Genomic DNA, 20000 nt, shown 5'->3' on the forward strand with positions numbered 1-20000 from the left:
CATCATAATTAACCAAATTTTACTATGTGAAACACACATGCCCCAAATATATGAACAAAGGTACAGGGGAAAACTCACATAAAAGAATCCAAGTGGTCCAGATATATATGGCATTTTCATTCCCAAGAGATATTTGGCTTGTGAAGTCACGACATGAGTGGCCGCCCCTGTTGTCATTGCACTGACCACAGGCTCTGTAATCAGGAAGGTGGCGCTGCCCAGCTGGAGCACAAACATGGCCACCTGAGAGGACAAAGAAAGGTGAGACTTCCCAGGCTTCCTAGAGGGTTTCATGTCTGACACATTTTCATTTTCAACACACAGACACGGAGAAATGATGAGAAATGTGCTCCTTAAATTTCATTCATTCAACAGACTGAGGTTTCTTTAGAACATTAGTAGGTTCCAAGACTTTCCAAATGTTTTGGGGTACAATTACAAGTCTTTCAATTAAAGTTAACACAGTTATTTTTTGAACATTGATTTTTTTTCTCTTTTCCTAATAATGCCCATTACAAGAAAGGAAATATGTTCAAATCAGTTAATATATTGGAGTCTGTGGGGTAAAAATAAAACTTGCATTATCATATCTATAATTTTTTTAAAAGTCCAAAGGACATAATTCATGACTTTATACCCAATAGGCTTAAAATTCAAAAGCACTGAGGAGAAAAGTCCATTTCTTGAGTTTATGCCAGGTTTTAAGAAATGGAAACATACTGTTTTGACAAGATACTCTGTCAAGTAGCTATAAAGGGCATATATTAATAAGAAGACATCAGTGTTTATGGAGAAGAGGAAAAGACAGAGATAGGTTTAAGGAATATGCCTTAAGAAACTCAGAAATCAATAATAGGAAAGTCATTTTCTAAAAACTTTTCCTTTCTGCTCATAACATTATGCTCCATTGCAAAACTGTTTCATGACCAGACAAAATCATCTCATCTGAGCAGAAGCTGTGCATTGAGTTCTACTGGGCAAAGATGACAGCAAAAATCAAATCTCTTTTCTCACTGTTAACACTGCAATGATCAGTAAAGAGAAAGAACTCAGATGGCCCACTCTCTGACTACATCCACTATATCCATGTAAACTGTCATAGAAATTTGCCATTTTGAAAGTAACATTAAATTATATTCATTAGTATTCACACTGAAAAAGGGAACACAAAGTGAGTTATGCTGACATATCTTCCTTAATGTGTTAATTATAATATTTAGGTCAGGTCTTAAAATTCTTGCTGGAAAATAAGATTAAGTATTAAAGAAATCAAGGGAAAGAATAGCAATGAAATCTCCTTCTATCAAGATGCCACAGTAATAAAAATGAGAAGTATAAAGTGCTAAATACTCCCAGAGAATACACTGAAAAATATATCATTTCCTTCACATCACAATGCTCCTTGACCAGAAACAATAATACTCTAAACTTGTATTTAGCATGGAGTTTTCTGAGCTCAAATCTGAAAACTTGAGTTCTGATTCTGACTTTACCGTATCCTAGTTTTCTGCCTATAGAATATCTGTTAAAATTTTCCAAGCCTCATCATCTATAAAAAATGAGAATGATGTCTGCTCTATTGATTTTTCAGAATTGTTGAGAGTGTGAAATAACATATGAAAGAGTTTTGAGACCCATAAAATATGCAACATGTGTGTTGTACCTAGAATGTCATAAGGTGCCATATATATTTACATAGCATGGAAAACTAGCCACTAGATTTGAAAATGTAGAAAGAGCCACACCATATTTTCCAACTCTAGAGAGCATGAAAGAATTTATCAGTGCAGAAAGAAATGCATTTGAATTGCTTGCATTTATTAATAAATTAAAATAATTTATTTATAAATTGCATTTATCCCCCCCTTTTTTATTCAATATGTAGTAAAGAAAACAATACAGGTTGCCAACACAGAAATTAGGCAATTCTTCCACCAAAAAAATGAAACCAGAGCAGCAGCTTCTATTACCAACATTTTTTGGTTCAGAAACTGTGTCAGTTTGTCAAATAGAAATGTCCCAAGGGAAATACCCAATCAATCAATGGTGTAGGTACAAGTGGAACACACCGATTCATAGTCTTTTGATTTTTTCATCCTAAAAACACAATTAGTTAAGAAAAATATGGAACCAATTTTTCCCAAGTATCTTTCTATTAGTTCGCTCCAAATTATGACACTAATTCTTACAGGCCATGAGGATGAAACTAGCATATTATTGAGGCAAAATGAACACCAGAGAGTTGAATTTTCATTCACTGAAATGCAGCATACAAGCGATCCAAATCTTTGAAATTGGAAGCCTGCTTCCCTATATGGAACTTGACACATATGTGGAGTGTCAGAAAGTTCTTATTTGTATGCAAAGAAACCTTATTTTCATTTGTTTTGAGAAGCAAATTCCTTTGAGAGGACGTGTAGAGATCATCCCCATTTTACATTCTGGTTTTTACTTGTTTCCTACCCACCACCTACTAAGAGGGGTTAGTATCTTCTCATGCCTGAGAAACAAAGGTCACCTAACCATAAGTAACACGCCAGCCACCTCCAGCTAACCACTATCTTCTAGTAAAAACTTCTGTGTCATTTCCACGACCAGATTGCTACAAATAGAAGGATATAGGAAAAGTTCAAAATATGAAGGGCTCAGCCATTTCAAATCTTGAAAATACATGTACCTACCTTACAATATAAACCAAAAAGATTGGGGTAATCTGTAAAAGTTATCCAAAGACCCCATGTATTTTTGCAATATACTTCTTGTACACATTTTTATTCTTTAGAAAAAAACTTTCCCAGTAACGGATAAATTCCTAAAATGAAGAATTCTTGACTCTTGAAAGTTCACCAACTCCCCTAAGACCTCCTTTCTGATACAAAATATTGTGTATGTGAAGGATGGTTGCAAACATGTGAGATTTAACTAAAGAGAAATTACTTTCTTCTTGATGACAACATTCTCCATAATCCAAGACAAGGGCAGACATTTTAAGAAGAAAAAAGAGGGATAGGAGGAGAAAGAGAAGAAGGAGAAATTTTAAAACATCTCTTTCCTCACCACCCACGTTTCAATAGTTCGTTCACATCAAAATGAGGGTTCTAGTATACAGAGGCTGAGGTACACAAGCTGAAGGCAGCAAGTACCTGTAACACACAGGCTTTGTAAGAGGTATCCACAGATGGAATTGCAGTTTCCAAGATTATCCTGGAACTTAAGTATGTAAAATGAGGATCCTTCTAGAATATTTTGCTTGGAGGCCTAATACTTAAATTTTATGCCAATGTTAAAAAACATGTTAGGTTAATGACTTAATAAACAGCCACATCTGTTCCTTTGACTAATAATGGGGATGATAATAATTATAATCTGGCTAGCCAACTCCCAAAATTTGCCCATGCAACATTTCCTGAGAAAATTAATTTCATACAATATATTTCAGCTGTTTGTAGTAATGTTGATATTCTGCGCTAATGCTGAAAACCCCTGACACACATTATCAAGGTCCACAAGCATGATACTATTTGGTAATGCTCTTATAAACACCATGTGTTCTATATAAATTGAATGTATCTCAGATCTCAAGCCATTTTTTGCAAGAGGCCTTCAAGTAGTGAAAAAAGAAAAGAGTTCATATCAAACAACTACACTGACCAAGTGGATGGAATACTGCATGCATTTCAGGTTTTATCAGTTTGCAGTCTGTATAATTATACCAAATCATTTATTTGATTGTTCAATGCATATTTATTGAATACCTGCTAGGGTCAAGGCACAATATTGTTGCAGAATACAGAGATAAAGACACAGTTCCTTTGAAAAACCTTATAAAGTGAGGCAAAGTGTTGATGTTGGGAGCAGGGAACGTTAACCAGGAGTGTAAAGAACTGCAACGTAGCTGTTGCTAGGAAGGTAAAGACTAAGAAGTTGAATGGGAGCTAAAACCCTCAAAGCCCTTTGTTCTCTACTGAGTATTGCATGCAGACTTGGGGAAGAGAGCTAAATTGCTCATGATAATGGATCAGTTGGCTTTCCCTGTGGTTTAGTGGTAAAGAACCTTCCTGAATCCATTGCAGGAGACATGGATTCAATCCCTGGGCGGGGAAGATCCCCTGGAGAAGGAAATGGCAACCCACTCCAGTATTCTCGCCTGGGAAAGGAGACTAGAGGGTGACAGTTCATGAGCCGCAAGAGTTCACCATGACTTCGCAACTAAACAACAATGGAACAGCTGAGTGCTGCACAGGGATATGGCAGGAAAAAAACTCTGTGACCAGAGAATAGAGGAAAAACGTCAAAAGGGTACCTGTGAAGTTGTATTCTGTGAAGTTACGTGCTATGGAAGTCAGAAGATAAAGCCTGCCTCCATGCTATTCAGTTATAAAAAGGAATGGCCTATCAAGTCATGCAATGACTTATTGCATGATTCCATTACACAACATTCTAGAAAAGGCAAAACTAAAAAGACAGTAAGCAGATCAGTAGCTGCTGGGGCTTGGAAAATATATAATAGGTGAAACACAGGGAATTTTTTAGAATGGTGAAACTACTCGGTACAATACTGTAATGGTGGATATATGATAGCACATTTATCAAAACCCATGAACCTTATTTTTTAGAAAATTATTTGGAGGTTGGGAGGTCCCAGGGTGGATTGCAGAATGTGACAAAGAATCTGACAACCAAAGCTGCATTTACTATCTTTATATGTTTGCTTTTCCTAAGTAGCATTTAAATGGACTCATACAATATATAGACTTTTCAGATTAGTTAAAGGTATGAAAAAACCTCACTGAAAGGGATGCAAAAAATGTGCTCACATGAATAACTCTGGAAATGAGTGAAGTATGTAAAGTGAAAGTGAAAGTTGTTCAGTTGTATTCAACTCTTTGCGACCCCATGGACTGTATAATCCATGGAATTCTCCAAGCTAGAATACTGGAGTGAGTAGCCGTTCCCTTCTTCTCAACCCAGGGATCGAACCCAGGTCTCCCACATTGCAGGCAGATTCTTCACCATCTGAGCCACCAGGGAAGCCCAAAGTATGTCAAACCAAAGGTAATAAAGATACTGTCCTTGAGTTGATAAAGTTAATTCCCATGGGTCTAGAAGTTAATAATTCTGAAACCACTATAAGTATACACTGGGACTGAAAAATGAAATAAATGGTTAGTAGGTGGTGGGAGCCAGATTTCTCACTATTGAAGAAATCTACTGCAAGCAAGGGGAGAAGATTAGAATGATCAGTATGGAAGGGATAAGAATTGCAGACATCAGTAGGAAATCATGTTTATTTTAACACAGATATAGATGGAAATATTTAGAAATTAGAGAGATATGTTTACATACATAGGTTGACATGAAGTGAAAGTGTTAATCACTCAGTCATGTCTGACTCCTTGTGACTCTATGGACTGTAGTCCCCCAGGCTCCTCTGGCCATGGGATCCAGGCAAGAATACAGAAGTGGGTAGCCATTCTCTTCTCCACGGGATCTTCCTGACCCAGGGAATGAACCCAAGTCTCCTGCATTACAGGTAGATTCTTTGCCATCTGAGCCACCAGGGAAGCCTTTTAGTTGATACACATATATATATATTTCCTTGCTTGTGTCAGCTGAAATAGCTTAGAAGTAACAACACCTCTGTGGCAAAGAGCACACCCAGCACATAAATCTTAATTTCTAATAGCATTCTCCAACAAAAGAAATCAGATCTCCTTAGAAATATGACTGATTCTATGACTAAGGTAGCAAATATATACCATGAGCCTAGATCATCTTGTAGTGCCAGGAAATAAAAAAGAGCTCCAAAAATAACTAACAAATAAATAAATGAGAGCATATCAAGGAGGGACATAAAAGCCAACTGAAAAAAAGCTCCCAATGCTCAAAGCCAGCACAATGTGAAGAACAACATAAATAAAGCTGTACTGAATTATAACCCAAAGGATAAAATAAATAACCCTGAGTCCATACTGATATAAATGATTGATTACATTTTAAAATGAGAGAGTTGGGAAACTCCTGTTGAGAAGAATTCCAGTAATTTATGTAGATACTCCCCACTCTTTATCTTAACTTTTCTTTAACATAACTCCCATATCTTAAGAGTGGGCTGTGCATATTGACTTCTTTCCAAAAACTGCAGTTTGGAAAAGTGGAAAATAGAGTAATTTGAAGAAACCTGACAAATTAACACTAGTCCAGCCTGGTGATCCAGGTTAACATTAAAAGTAGTACATTAAGTTGATAGTCTGTACTCCTAATAAGATGTGATGAGAATATCACTCTATCTCTCTCATCTTTCTCTCCAAAACCCACAACCCCAGTTTAATCATGAGAAAAACATCAGACAAATTGCCCCCGTTAAGGGACATTCTAGAGACTATTGACCAATAGTCCTCAAAACTGTCAAGATCATCACAAACAAGAAAAGTCTCAGACATTTTAACAGGTAAGAGGACCCTACCACGAGACAAGACAACTAAATGTAAAGTGGTGCACCAGATGGGATTCTGGAACAGAAAACATCAGGTAAAATCTAAGGAAATCTCATTATAATGTATGATTACAATGTATGCAGTGTATATAATCTGATACGTTAGTTGTGACTAATGTAGATATCAATAATAGGGGAAACTGTGGGTGCTTAGGATACGTGGCAACTGTTTACTATCTTTGCAACTTTACTTAAAAAAATTCTAAATCAAGGAATTTGTTAAAAAAAAAAAATGAAAAAGAGAAGAAAACCTCCTCTACCTCTCCCACAGGAACCTCAGGTAAGTCTGTATTTCTCCAACTGCATGCGTTGTTCAATACGAGTTTCCAAGTTCCACATACACAGGGACAGGGGAAAAGAGGGACTCTAGGAGAAGCTCTAAGCAGCTGGGTTTCAGAGACATGATTGTGCAGATAACCACACCAAGACAAACCTGCACACATATAAAAGAGAGGAACAGAAAATGTGCCACTAGTTTTTCAGAAGGAGAATGCAATACTGCTAGACAGGAATATAATTATATCTTGACCCTTAAGGAATCCAAGAAGAAAGACGCTATTCGAAAGAATTCCAGAAAGAGGGAAGAATACGCATATAAAGCAGGACAGCACAGACTATGTACGGAAGACACAGCATTGTTAGTTTAGAAGAAGCACAACTAGCCAAAAGGTAATAATAACATTAAAACAAGCCATTTTGAAGTCACAGTATAAAGCAGTTTAGAAGCAGTGATGCTTTCCCTGATGCTGGGAAAGATTGAAGGCATGAGGAGAAGGGAGCAACAGAGGATGAGATGGTTGGATGGCATCACCGACCCAATGGACGTGAGTTTGAGCAAACTCTGGTAGGTAATGAAGGACAGGGAATCCTGGTGTGCTGCAGTTCATGGGGTTGCAAAGAGTCAGACATGACTGAGTGAACAATAACAACAAAATGTAGTGAAAAGAAGAGTTTTCCAAGTGTGAGTGACATCACTCTTCCCTACATTTATTGAACATCTAATTTTGCAAACAAGTATGCTGCCCACTTTCCTGAGGGAAACCATCCCTGAATACTCATTGAAAGGACTCAGCAATGACATCACTGTTGCCCGCTGGCTCAAAAATCAAGTTGCACTTTGGTAGCGTGAGTCTGATGATAGAATGTGAAACCACTGGCTGCTTAAAAGGTTAGTATAAGAGCAGTTGTAGTTCAGTCACTCAGTCCTGTCTGACTCTTTGAGACCCCATGGACTGCAGCATGCCAGGCCTCCCTGTCCTTCACTATCTCCCGGCACTTACTCAAACTCATGTCCACTGTGTCGATGATGCCATCCAACCATCTCATCCTCTGTCACCCCCTTCTCCTCCTGAGAGGAGTAGCAAGAGTAAAAGAGATGAAAGCACCTACATTGGACATAGCAGGAATGGGCAACAGATCCGAGACAAATAGTGGATCATTCAGTAGGTAAACTTATCATATGTTTAGGAAACCACCACAATTCATATTTTATTTTTTATTACAGAATATAGTAGAAATTCACTGCTTAAGAATTATTTTTATTTGGAATTGCATGGTTGAAGGCAGCACCATAATCTTCTCAGTTCTCAGACTTTTGTAGAAAAGAAAATAGCCTCTAATGTAAGAGGCAGTGAGACTCAGAACTGTGAGGGATGGACAACAATTTGACTCTTCAGCCTTCCACTGGGCTTCCCCGATGGCTCAGCAGTTAAAGAATCTGCCTGCAATGTAGGAGACACAGGCTCGATCCCTGGATCAGGAATAGTCGCTGGAGTAGGAAGTGGCAACCCATTCCAGTATTCTTGCCTGAAAAATCCCATGGACAGAAGAACCTGGCAGGCTATAGTCCAAAGAGTCGGACACAACTTAGTGACTGTGCGTGCACGCTATAGGAAAGGAATTCTGCCCTAGCTAAAGAAAACAACTAAGTTTTAAAATGGGATGATTGGAGCACAATATTATTAAAAGACACGGAGGAGTGGGGGAGTTGTAGGAGTGGTTGCATTTTTATTTTTCTTCAGGCATTGGCTGGGGGATAGTTGTAAGAAGAGGTGGGAGATTTCATTGAAAAAGTCTTCACCTTTTAGCTAGGTGGATCTGACAAAATCGATGACCAAAGTAAAAAATTATATACATTTTTTTTTTACTCCTTTTCATTAGGAATTGTGTTACAATTTAAGCAGATATTCACCCATTCCCTATTCTTCTGGTGGGGGGTGGAGAGAGAAAATGATAAACTAGAAGACACAAAAATAAAATCTCAATTTAATTTTGCCTATTTGACACAATAGTGCTACTAAAATCTAGTTGACTTTATTCTTATTCAAGTGATTCAACTCACATTTATTCTGTACCAGCTCTTAGAATTATAGAGTTCAACAATTCTAGAGACTAATTCCAGGTAGAGAGGCAAATACCCGGAAAATATTTTCTGGTAGATTGAGAAGTCCTAACATGTAAGTCAGGTCCAAAGTCTTCTAGAGGAAAATATTTTCTGGTAGATTGAGAAGTCCTAACATGTAAGTCAGGTCCAAAGTCTTCTAGAGGAAGTCCAGAGATGTCAATGAATATTTCTCTGAGATGATTATATTTGAGCTGAGCCTTGAAAGAAGTACAAGCGGTGTCATGTAAGTGGTGTGAGAAAGACCCTGAAGGTCTCAAGAATGACAGACACACAGTTATATAACCAAGGACATGGCCCCACCAGACGAATCACGCCTAAAACACGGTTGCTGCTATTGTCAAGGGGATAAAGTGTGGGAGACACTAGCACGGGGTCTGGCTTGAAAAGGTGGTGGACTGAGTTTCCTTGCTTCCTTTCGCAATGTTAGTTTAAAAAGCTGTGCAGCACCGCACTTCAGAGACTCTATTTTTTAGTTCAACTCCTACCCTGCCAGTTGCTAATTATGAGATTCTAAATAAGTTGCTTTACTTCTCAGTATCTTCATCAGTATAATGGGAAGACAAATATTTATTTCATACAATACTGACAGAGGTTGAATATATGAATACATGCTTAGAACAGAGCTTAGCACATAGTAGGGTAATGAATATAATTACTATTTTTAATGTGAGGAATTTTCAATTTATAATTTTAAGGCTTTTAATTCTAATTTTATTAAGTGAATTGCATCTTGCTTTACTAGGTGGGCGCACAGCTGGAAAGATTTAAACAGTAATGGCTTCTCGTCTATAATGGTTGTGAAACAGTGAAACATCGTCAAAAGGAACTTTAGATTGTCCTCCCCCAGCATTACAATAGAATAAAACTGATTTTTCTGGAAAGAGTTAAGAATGATCTGTTGAACAGGCAGGTTAAACTAGTTAACATCTTAAATCCTTTCTATACTCATGATCCCTTTATTTAAAAGGTGCAAAAAAATGTCTAGTACAAAATCAAAAGTAAGTGGAGAATCTCTTATTTGGGTATGCAGTTGTTCTTACCGTCCTTTAGATGTAAGACTGTGTTTCCAGAATGTACCAGTACAATAATAAAAGGCTCTGTCACTAAATACCTCCAGCTATGTCACCCCATGCTTGTGTAACTGTCAAAAGAGCTATATATCTCCATGTCCTCTGGGGCAGAAATCTTGTCCAGTGGTTGCTTTAGAAAAAAAAAGCTTGGGAAATTTTCCAAAAGTAATCCCAGACCACTTTAAGTTCTTGGAAAAAGGAAAAAAGGCAAAGTGCCCATTATAGATGATAATAAAAGCTACAGAGAAAAGAGAAAAATAGTTTTGGCTTTAAAGTGCCATAATTTTTATCAAGTGCTTGATTCCCCAGCAAAAATACTAACTGATACAGGCATTTTAAATGGTTCCACCTTGCCTTGAAATCAACACCTCATTGCTCTAATTGAAAGTGAAAGTCATTCAGTTGTGTCAGACTCTTTGCGACCCCATGGACTATACAGTCCATGGAATTCTCCAGGCCAGAATACTGGAGTGGGTAGCCTTTCCCTTCTCCAGGGGATCTTCCCAACCCAGGGATCGAACCCAAGTCTCCTGCATTGCAAGTGGATTCTTTACCAGCTGAGCCACCATGGATGTTCATGAAACTTAAATTTCATGATGTATGTATATCAAATAATTTTTCTGTACACCCTAAGTTTATACAGTGTTGTGGCAATTATCTCAATAAAACTGGAAGAAAAATTCAATTGAAGAGAAAAGTTTAATAAAGCACCAATTTCCTTTTCCTGGCCACTCTCTCCCTTTCTTTATTCACCAGTTTCAGTATACTTACCTGAATCACACCACCCAGAAAGGAAACAGCGGCAGCAACACTGATCCTTTGCATCTCAAAGTCAGATAATCCCAGTACACTTGTGTTACTGTGTGTGGTGAGGTTCTGACTGCTCAGAGGGACAAGTCGTTCCACTGCATTAGCTGATATTAAGGATGTCAAGGCGAAAGTGCCTAAAAAGGGAAAGGGAGTCTTCTGTTAGTATCAGACTGAATAAACATTATTGTATTCCACCATTAAAGGTGAATCTACCTTGTAAAACCAAAACAGATCTATTAGAAGCACTCTCTTCTGCGTCCCCACTACTCCACCCTTCACTCTGGAATAAACAGAACTCACCTTTATACACACATATTTCTTGCACATTTCTTGCACAGCCACACCATCTACTTGCTATTCCCTCCTAGGCCATATGTTTTCCTACCTCTCTGCAGACCTATATAGAGAATGCAGGACAGGGATAAAGGTCCTAGTCTGGACTTGAATCCAGCTCCTCCATTTATCACTATCGCAGCATAAAGTACATTACTCTGAGTCTAAATCGCCTCATCCATAAAATAGGCTGTTGCTGTTGCCCTTGTTCAGTCACTAAGTCATGCCCAACTCTTTGCGACCCCATGGACCACAGCACTCCAGGCTTTGCTGTCCTTCACCGTCTCCCAGAGCTTGCTCAAACTCATGTCCATTGAGTCGGTGATGCTATCCAGTCATCTCATCCTCTGTCATCCCCTTCTCCTCCTGCCTTCAATCTTTCTCAGCATCAGGGTTTTTTCTAATGAGTCAGCTCTTTGCATCAGATGGCCAAAGTTGTGGAGCTTCAGCTTCAGCATCAGTTCTTCAGGGTGATTTCTTTAGGAAGGACTGGTTTGATCTCAGTCCAAGGGACTCTCAAGAGTCTTCTCCAACACCACAGTTCAAAAGCATCTATTCTTCAGTGCTCATCTTTCTTTATAGTCCAAATCTCACATCCATACATGACTACTGGAAAAGCTTTGACTATACGGACCTTTGTTGGCAAAGTAATGTCTCTGCTTTAAAAAAAAAAAATGAGGGTGATAATGCCTATATTCTAGAGTTTGAGAAGAATATGAAAGAGATGATAAACACCTCAATAAGCTCATATGGAAAATGGGACCCTTTGCTGAATCTGAGACTCATTGCTGAAATGCTTGCTCCTCCAATCTTCTTAGACAATCTACCCTTGTCTTTCCTTGTTTGGCTCAAATCCCATATTCAGCATAGATCCATCCCAGACCTTCCGGGCCAGGTTTAATCTTTCTATTCAGGGCACAGAAACAACAACATGCTGTGGCCCATAAAATGGCTAAATATACCATTCCTGTCTACTATACCCAGATATGGTTCAAAGGTATTTCCCAAGAATTGTCCTGGCCTCACAGAAATGCAGGATCATTTTCAGCGTGTTCCTCTCTTTCTGCCAAGAGTTCTGATGCTCTTATCTTGGCGCAGCATGTCTGAGAATGCAGCCACACCGGCAGGCCAGTTCCCACAGAGAGGGTGCAGCAGTTTGGGATTAAAGAAACAAACTGCAGCACTGTGCAAACATTCCAACTCACTACCTAAAGACCTTAGTTTGCCCCAGATCATAAGTGACACTTTGTGAAAAAGGGTCTACATTACAAGATGTAGACATCTCAACAAATGGCATGCAGCCTCATAGATCAAGAGAGCCAACTCAAACAGAGACAAGGTCTCAGTAAAAACCCAACATAAGCAATCCCTTGGTTTCACAGGATAAGGCAGTATGTGCTGTGATTCAGAATAGTATGATGATGGTAGCCTCCAATAAACCTCACCTTAAATCCCAGCACACTACATCTCAATCTCTTTATCTAAACATAGAAAGCATTCCTCACCCAAAGGGGTTGTGATGAGACTTAAAAGAAATAATGTAATCATCTGGAGAAGGAAATGACAGCCCAATCCAGTATGCTTGCCTGAAAAATCCCATGGACAGAGGAGCCTGGTGGGCTACAGTCCATGGGGTCAGAAGAGTTGGACATGACTTAGGAACTAAAAAATTATACACACACACATTTATATATATGCCACACATCACAACATATGGCACCTAAAAAAGATAATTCACAATGAGATTAAAATCAAAATGCTCTGTTATTCAATATTAACTGTTCCATTGAGTTGATGGCACATAAAAATGTGTTCTCTCAGGAAGTTGTCATTCTCAATAAATCATCAATAACTATCTGCTCTCATGATCACTGTTCTCATCACAAATTATTAAATTAAGAACACATCAAAGAACAAATATATCTAATGATTAGAGACAAGATTCTGGCATCAAAGATAAGCAATACCAAATAAAGAATATCTGCCATTGAATCTGTTCTTGATAAGACATTTTTTCCAAATATGTTACAATAAAATTTCTCAAAGTTTGATATTCCTGAGAATAAAGAAGTGTGTCTTTTGACTTTTAAGTCTAGGACATAGAGCAAAAAGATTTGTATGAAAGCCACTGAACAAACAACTAGAGAACTGAGAACAAAAATGATCTAGGGTTCATTTTTAAGTTTAGGCCTACTTTTCCTAGCATTTGTAAGACAATAAGAAGGAATTGAATGGTAAGAGGAAAAGGCCATCTCAAATGTTTTATTGAGGGGAGAAAAGTGAGTCTCACCTCCACGTGAGTCACATCCCAAGATATGACTCGAGAGAGAGATATTGCCAGAAAGGGTATGGGGGTTACCCACTGTGCCAACATGGTTATGGAAGCACTGCCTCTTTTCAAAGGCTGTTACTTTGCTGTTTCTGAGACAGCTGATGACAGTCAAGGATGTTGAGGCTGTGGTGACCATATGAGGATGCTGTGAATGACATTTAACCTTCTCTCTCTTATTGGTCTGGCTTCGTCTTGATCTCCTCCCCTCGTCTCCTCTGCTCCTTCCCTCACTTTGTCAACTTTTCACCCTGTCTAGGTTTTAAGCCTACCAGTGGTAACTTTGAGTGAAAGTGAAAATATTACTCACTCAAAGTATGATAAAGCTCAGTTGTGTCCGACTCTTTGCGACCCCGTGGACTGTAGCCTCGCCAGGCTCCTCCGTCCATGGGATTCTCCAGGCAAGAATACTGGAGTGGGTTACCATTTCATTCTCCAGGGATTACTCACTCAGTCACGTCCAACTCTCTGTGATCCCATGGACTATAGCCCGCCACGCTCCTCTGTCCATGGGATTCTCCAGGCAAGAATACTGGAGTGGGTAGCCATCCCCTTCTCCAGGAGATCTTCCCAACCCAGGGATCCAACCCAGGTCTCCCACATTGCAGGCAGAATCTTTACCATCCGAGCCACCACCACTAAATCCATCTAGTAGCTTTAGAGTACTGTGGGTAGCAGGGCCTCAGGACTGGGCAGATCTAAGCTCAAATTCCTGTTCAACTTATCTAACCTCGCTCAGCTTCCTTATTGGCAAAATGATGATAAATATCTAGTTATAAAATTTGGGTAAAGATTAAATGAGATTTCATATGTAAAAGTCATCTATCACAACTCCTACCCCATTTGGTAAATAAATATTTGCTTACTTTTCTTCTAAAGACTATCCTCAATGATCTCCCTAATCTTTTCTCTAAATTGCTGAACAGATCACTCTCTTTAAAAATATTTTTCTCTAATTTTAGAAGATAATTAGATCTTACAAATTGTCACTTAAGGGTTATCTTTAACAATTTTGTTTCCACTGGATTGATACCCAAGTTTCTGTTCTTTTCCTCTTTATTCTAAGACATTTTCTTTGCAAGTCACAAGAAGCAATCAGTGATTTAATCCTTTAAAAAATATATATGTATTTTAAATTAAAATAAGAAAAAAATCACATTGTTAAAAAACAGGACATTTGGTGTCTTTATAGTCTGGCTTTTAAGTTATTTGCTTTTAAACATACCTCAAGCATAATTTATTATTGCATTTCCTAATTCATTATTGTATTCTGACTATCAGAATTGGAGTTAAAATCCCAGATAAAGTGATTGTTCTTTATGAAAGCAACATCAGTCTTTTAATAGTAAAATGAAAGTAGGAAGCTTCACATACTTCTATATATCAAACTAAAGTACAACAAAATTATTTAAAAGAAAAATATTTTCTCTATACTAAATATTTTCAGGAAATTTAGGTGAGATTCACTTGGCTCCTAAGTTTAAGACCATAGGAAAGCAAAAAATAATCAGTATATTTCTTGAATATAAATATATACACACAATGCTAACGTTTTAATATTATTCTAAATAATTCTAAATCTGTTAGGATAAATAGAGAAATGAGAAGGTACAGCTGACTCTGTCCTTTGGAGAAGCATTGATACATATGCAGAAATAAAATGCCTTAAGCATTTATTGTGTTACACAGTGTCTACAGTAGAGTCTGTAAATTATATATGTATTTTGAAATGTATATTATTAACCTAGTAGACTACAAGATTCCTGTTAATAATATTTGTTAACTGTTAGCTGTTAACAATATCTGTTAAATACAAAATGTTATATAAATGGCAGTTTCACAGCAATGCCACCTTAGGAATAATGATTCCTTAGGAAATAAAGTGGTTTATGTAAACTCATACTTAGGTATATCAAGTTAAGTATTTTTGACTTTTTTCTTGTAAAGTAATTAGTGTCTATTGGGAAATTGTTTTACTTTTTTCATTTATCTTTTGTTTAACAGAGGAAATGCTTCAAGGTCAGCTCTACAAGAATAGACTTTTTCTTGTTAGTGACATAGTTAACTGTTTTGAAGAATGAAAATAAATGTTAGGAAATTACAGAGCAGGAAAATTTGAATATAATGGCTTCACGAACTTCTAAATCATTACTGTGCTTTTTTCCCTTCACATCAGGACAAAAGGAAACTGCATCCTTGAGCAACTGGTTGAAAAGAGGAAAAGCTTGGGCTTCAGATTTAGCCACATCTCGTTTGTAACCCATGCACCTACAACTTAATCTGTGCGCTCACAGAAACCTTTCTGAAATGTAGGGTTTATTTTAACCTAAATATCAAAATAACAATGTCTATTTTAAATGGTTGTATTAAGATAAAATATGTAAAGTTCTTAATAAAGCACCTAATAGTATATCTGAGGTTCTCAAATCTAAGTACATATATATACACAAACATATACAGATAGATAGTGTCAACAGCAGATTGGTGCTTGCCAAGGGCATTCGGCCTCTGCCCCTGTGGAGATTGAACTCTGTGCTGCTGCAGCTATTGACCTTTGACATGCCCTGAAAGTAGTTCAGGGTGGACAGTGAGGCACTCTGCTCCAGGGAAACTGGTGGAACAGGACTTTAGACAGTTAGATATTTTCAGGAACTGATTTCGTGATCCCAATCCTTCAGTTCAGTCACTCAGTCATGTCCGACTCTTTGCGAGCCCATGGACTGCAGCACAACAGGCCTCCCTGTTCATCACCAACTCCCAGAGTTTATTCAAACTCATGTCCATTGAGTTGGTGATGCCATCCAACCATCTCATCCTCTGTCATCCCCTTCTCCTCCTGCCTTCAGTGTTCCCCAGCATCAGGGTCTTTTCAAATGAGCCAGTTCTTTGAATCAGGTGGCCAAAGTATTGGAGCTTCAGCTTCAGCATCAGTCCTTCCAGTGAATATTCAGGACTGATTTCCTTTAGGATGGACTGGTTCAATCTCCTTGCAGTCCAAGGGACTCACAAGAGTCTTCTCCAACACCACAGTTCAAAAGCATCAATTCTTCGGTGCTCAGCTTTCTTTATAGTCCAACTCTCACATCCATACATGACTACTGGAAGAACCATAGCTTTGACTAGACGGACCTTTGTTGGCAAAATAATGTCTCTGCTTTTTAATATGCTGTCTAGGTTGGTCATAACTTTTCTTCCAAGGAGTAAGTGTCCTTTAATTTCATGGCTGCAGTCAGTCAGTAACTGCAGCGACTTTGGAGACCCCCAAAATAAAGACTGACACTATTTCCATTGTTTCCCCATCTATTTGCCATGAAGTGATGGGACCAGATGCCAAGATCTTGGTTTTCTGAATGTTGAGCTTTAAGCCAACTTTTTCACTCTCCTTTTCCACTTTCATCAAGAGGCTCTTTAGTTCTTCTTCACTTTCTGCCATAAGGGTGGTGTCATCTGCATATCTGAGGTTATTGATATTTCTCCCAGCAATCTTGATTCCAACTTGTGCTTCATCCAGCCCAGCATTTCTCATGATGTACTCTGCATATAAGTTAAATAAGCAGGGTAACAATATACAGCTTTGACGTACTCCTTTTCCTATTTGGAACCAGTCTGTTGTTCCATGTCCAGTTCCAACTGTTGCTTCTTGACTTGCATACAGATTTCTCAAGAGGCAGGGCAGGTGGTCTGGTATTCCCATGTCTTGAAGAATTTTCCACAGTTTGCTACAATACACACAGTCAAAGGCTTTAGCATAGTCACTAAAGAAGAAGTAGATGTTTTTCTGGAACTCTCTTGCTTTTTTGATAATCCAATGGATGTTGGCAATTTGACCAATCCTTGCATCTCCTCACATCTAGAAGTGCACTAAATCCCTTCATAATGACCTCAGCTCCTCGTGACTAGCAGAAAATCTCTTGTAAAATAAGTGTTTGATTACACTGAACTCCCTCTTCACCAAAATCTTTTATATTGACCTTCCCCCATCCCCCATTGGGTTTCCCTTGTGGCTCAGCTGGTAAAGAATCCACCTGCAATGCGGGAGACCTGGGTTCAATCCCTGGGTTGAGAAGATCCCCTGGAGAAGAGGAAGGTTACCTACTCCAGTATTCTGGCCTGGAGAATTCCGTGGACTGTATAGTCCATGGGGTCACAAAGAGTCAGACACAACTGAGTGACTTTCACTTCACTTCACTTCATCCCCCATTACTTCTTTGGAGCATTTTCTCAGAGCTATCTGACGTGCTGTCTTGTGGGCTGCCGTCCTCATTTTGCTGTACTTTGTATTACCTTAACATTTAAGTTTAAGGTATCAATTCTGTAATGATTGAGGTTTGGTATAAGGACTTCCCTGGTGGCTCAGCCAGTAAGGTATCTGCCTACAATGCAGGAGACCTGGGTTCAATCCCTGGTTCAGGAAGATCTCCTGGAGAAGGAAATGGCACCCCACTCCAGGATTCTTGCCTGAAAAATCCCATGGATGAAGGAGCCTGGTAGGCTACTGTCCATGGGGTCGCAAAGAGTCGGACATGACTGAGCAACTTCACTTTCTTTTCTGGAATGATTATAGCTTTAATTAATTTTTATGTAGCAAGTAACAAATTAGACACTTGCAAATCAATTATCTCATCTAATGCTCATTACAGTCATGACTTTTTTTGACATTTTACTATCAAGAAAGCAGCAAACAGATCTTTAAAACTTTGCTCAAGGTCATGCAGATAGGAAACAACAAATGTGACACACACCCAAATCTATCTAACTTCCAAGTCTTTTTTTTTTTAACCAGCCTACTCTATTATCAGCTTACTTGTGATTCACATTTTATTTGGTAATGCAATGTTAGGCAACATAAGAGGTATACTAATGAGAGGGTAAGTAGAATCTAGGCTGGAAGAAACCTAAAAGATTGTGTAGTCCAATAATTATTTTTTTTTTTGCTGCACTGGGTCTTCACTGCTTTGTGCAGGCGCTCTCTAGATGTGGCAAGTGGGAGCTACTCCTCGTTGTTATGCGCGGGCTTCTCACTGCAGTGACTTCTCTCTTGTGGAGCATGGGCTGTAGGCTAGCGGACTTCAGCAGTTGGGGCTCATGGCTCTAGAGCGCGGGCTCAAGGGTTGCGGTGCATGTGGAATCTTTGAAGAACAGGGATTGAACCCGTGTCCTCTACATTGGCAGGTGGATTTTTATCCACCATGCCACCAGGGAAGTCCTAATCCAAATATTGTGTGGAAAACAATTTTTAACACTTGAGTGACTAAATTTTATACAGTCTTCTCTTTTCCTCGGTGTGCTTATTTTCATTTCATTGTAAATTGGGAACATTGCCCTTCTCTGACAACTTAAAAATGAACGGAATCTTTAACAATAACCTTGGTTACACAGGAATAGAGCAATAAGTCACAGTATGTATTGGACACAAAAAGTTAAATATCTTGTCCTAATATTTACTGATATTATTTGCTGATAATATTTGCCCTAATATTTTCAATAGTAAAGTGAGAATTGCATTGGAAATGTTATTAACAAATGATCACTTCTGAGTCCCTTTCATTAGTAGCATGAGAAGCATAAGAATAGACAGAAATTATTACCTGTGGCAACATGACGCCCCATTCCAAATATGGCGTAGATGATGGCGGGAAACAGAGACCCATACAAGCCAAACACTGGGTGCACAGAGGACAGAACAGCAAAGGCCAGCCCTGTGAATACAGAGGTAAACAGGACACCTTTTAACCTCAACAGACAGTCCATTACAAAGTAGAAGGGATGTTGGTTTATTAATGATTAAAGGAACCACAATTATTTTTTCTACTTGTTCAGTGACAGACTAGCAACATTGTCCCAAATATCAGAAAATTTACTCATTAGCTCATGTTTACATTTCAATTCTAAAACCATTCTTTTAGGCCTACTACATTTTACCTTGACTACCAGAAGTCTATAAGAAGACATTAGCTCAGAGTGTCTTCCTGGTAAAAGTGATAGCATCACAGCAAAGCATCTCCACACTCAGAGAATCCTTTTCACATGTTCCGTCTATTCACACAATAGCATCTGTGAGATGGACAAGAGTAGTAGCAATACCACGGATAGACAAGAAGCCTGACATGAAAGGTGACTGATGCTGGGTCAAAAGGGACACACACATTCAAAGCTGCCTGGCTGACTGACCAGCTGACTAGCCTGAGACTGTATCGACCAGCGTGTGACTCCATGCATGTCTCATTACTGGACCCCAGCCTATATACTCAGGTACAATTTCTTAGAATGAAAAAAAATTAAACTTCTATGTATTCAAAGAATAAGTAAGGAGTAATTCAAAACTGTTCCTTTTTATTCTCCTTGGATACTACTGCTTGCCTAGTTTGATTGTTACAGGCACACAAAAAATTTTCCTAGACATGTTTAAATTAACACTAGCCATTTAAATGTGACCAAAGTATGTGTGAGTACAAATTGATTAAAGTAATCTTGTTTATGGCTGTTCCTTGACATTAAACAGCTAGTTCAGCTGGGTTCTGATAACCCATTCAAATTTGTACAGTTTAATGATAGCCA

At 38.5% G+C, this 20000-nt stretch overlaps 1 protein-coding gene across 3 annotated transcripts in view; it reads right to left on the reverse strand.

The window, feature by feature from the left end:
• The window catches only part of SLC26A7 (solute carrier family 26 member 7), a 137775-nt gene that overhangs the window by 95927 nt on the left and 21848 nt on the right, over positions 1 to 20000 (reverse strand). For 2 of the 3 annotated variants that reach the window (XM_043879256.1, XM_043879258.1), the window contains exons 2-4: positions 19031 to 19141; positions 10742 to 10914; positions 79 to 243 (exon numbers count right to left, since the gene is read on the reverse strand). In XM_043879256.1, the coding sequence (XP_043735191.1) occupies positions 79 to 243; positions 10742 to 10914; positions 19031 to 19141 (449 nt within the window). The remainder of the gene's footprint in view (positions 1 to 78; positions 244 to 10741; positions 10915 to 19030; positions 19142 to 20000) is intronic. The other variant, XM_043879257.1, reaches the window with a different exon arrangement.

This window comes from Cervus elaphus, chromosome 21, assembly GCF_910594005.1.
Source record: "Cervus elaphus chromosome 21, mCerEla1.1, whole genome shotgun sequence".
NCBI classification, from domain to species: domain Eukaryota; kingdom Metazoa; phylum Chordata; class Mammalia; order Artiodactyla; family Cervidae; genus Cervus; species Cervus elaphus.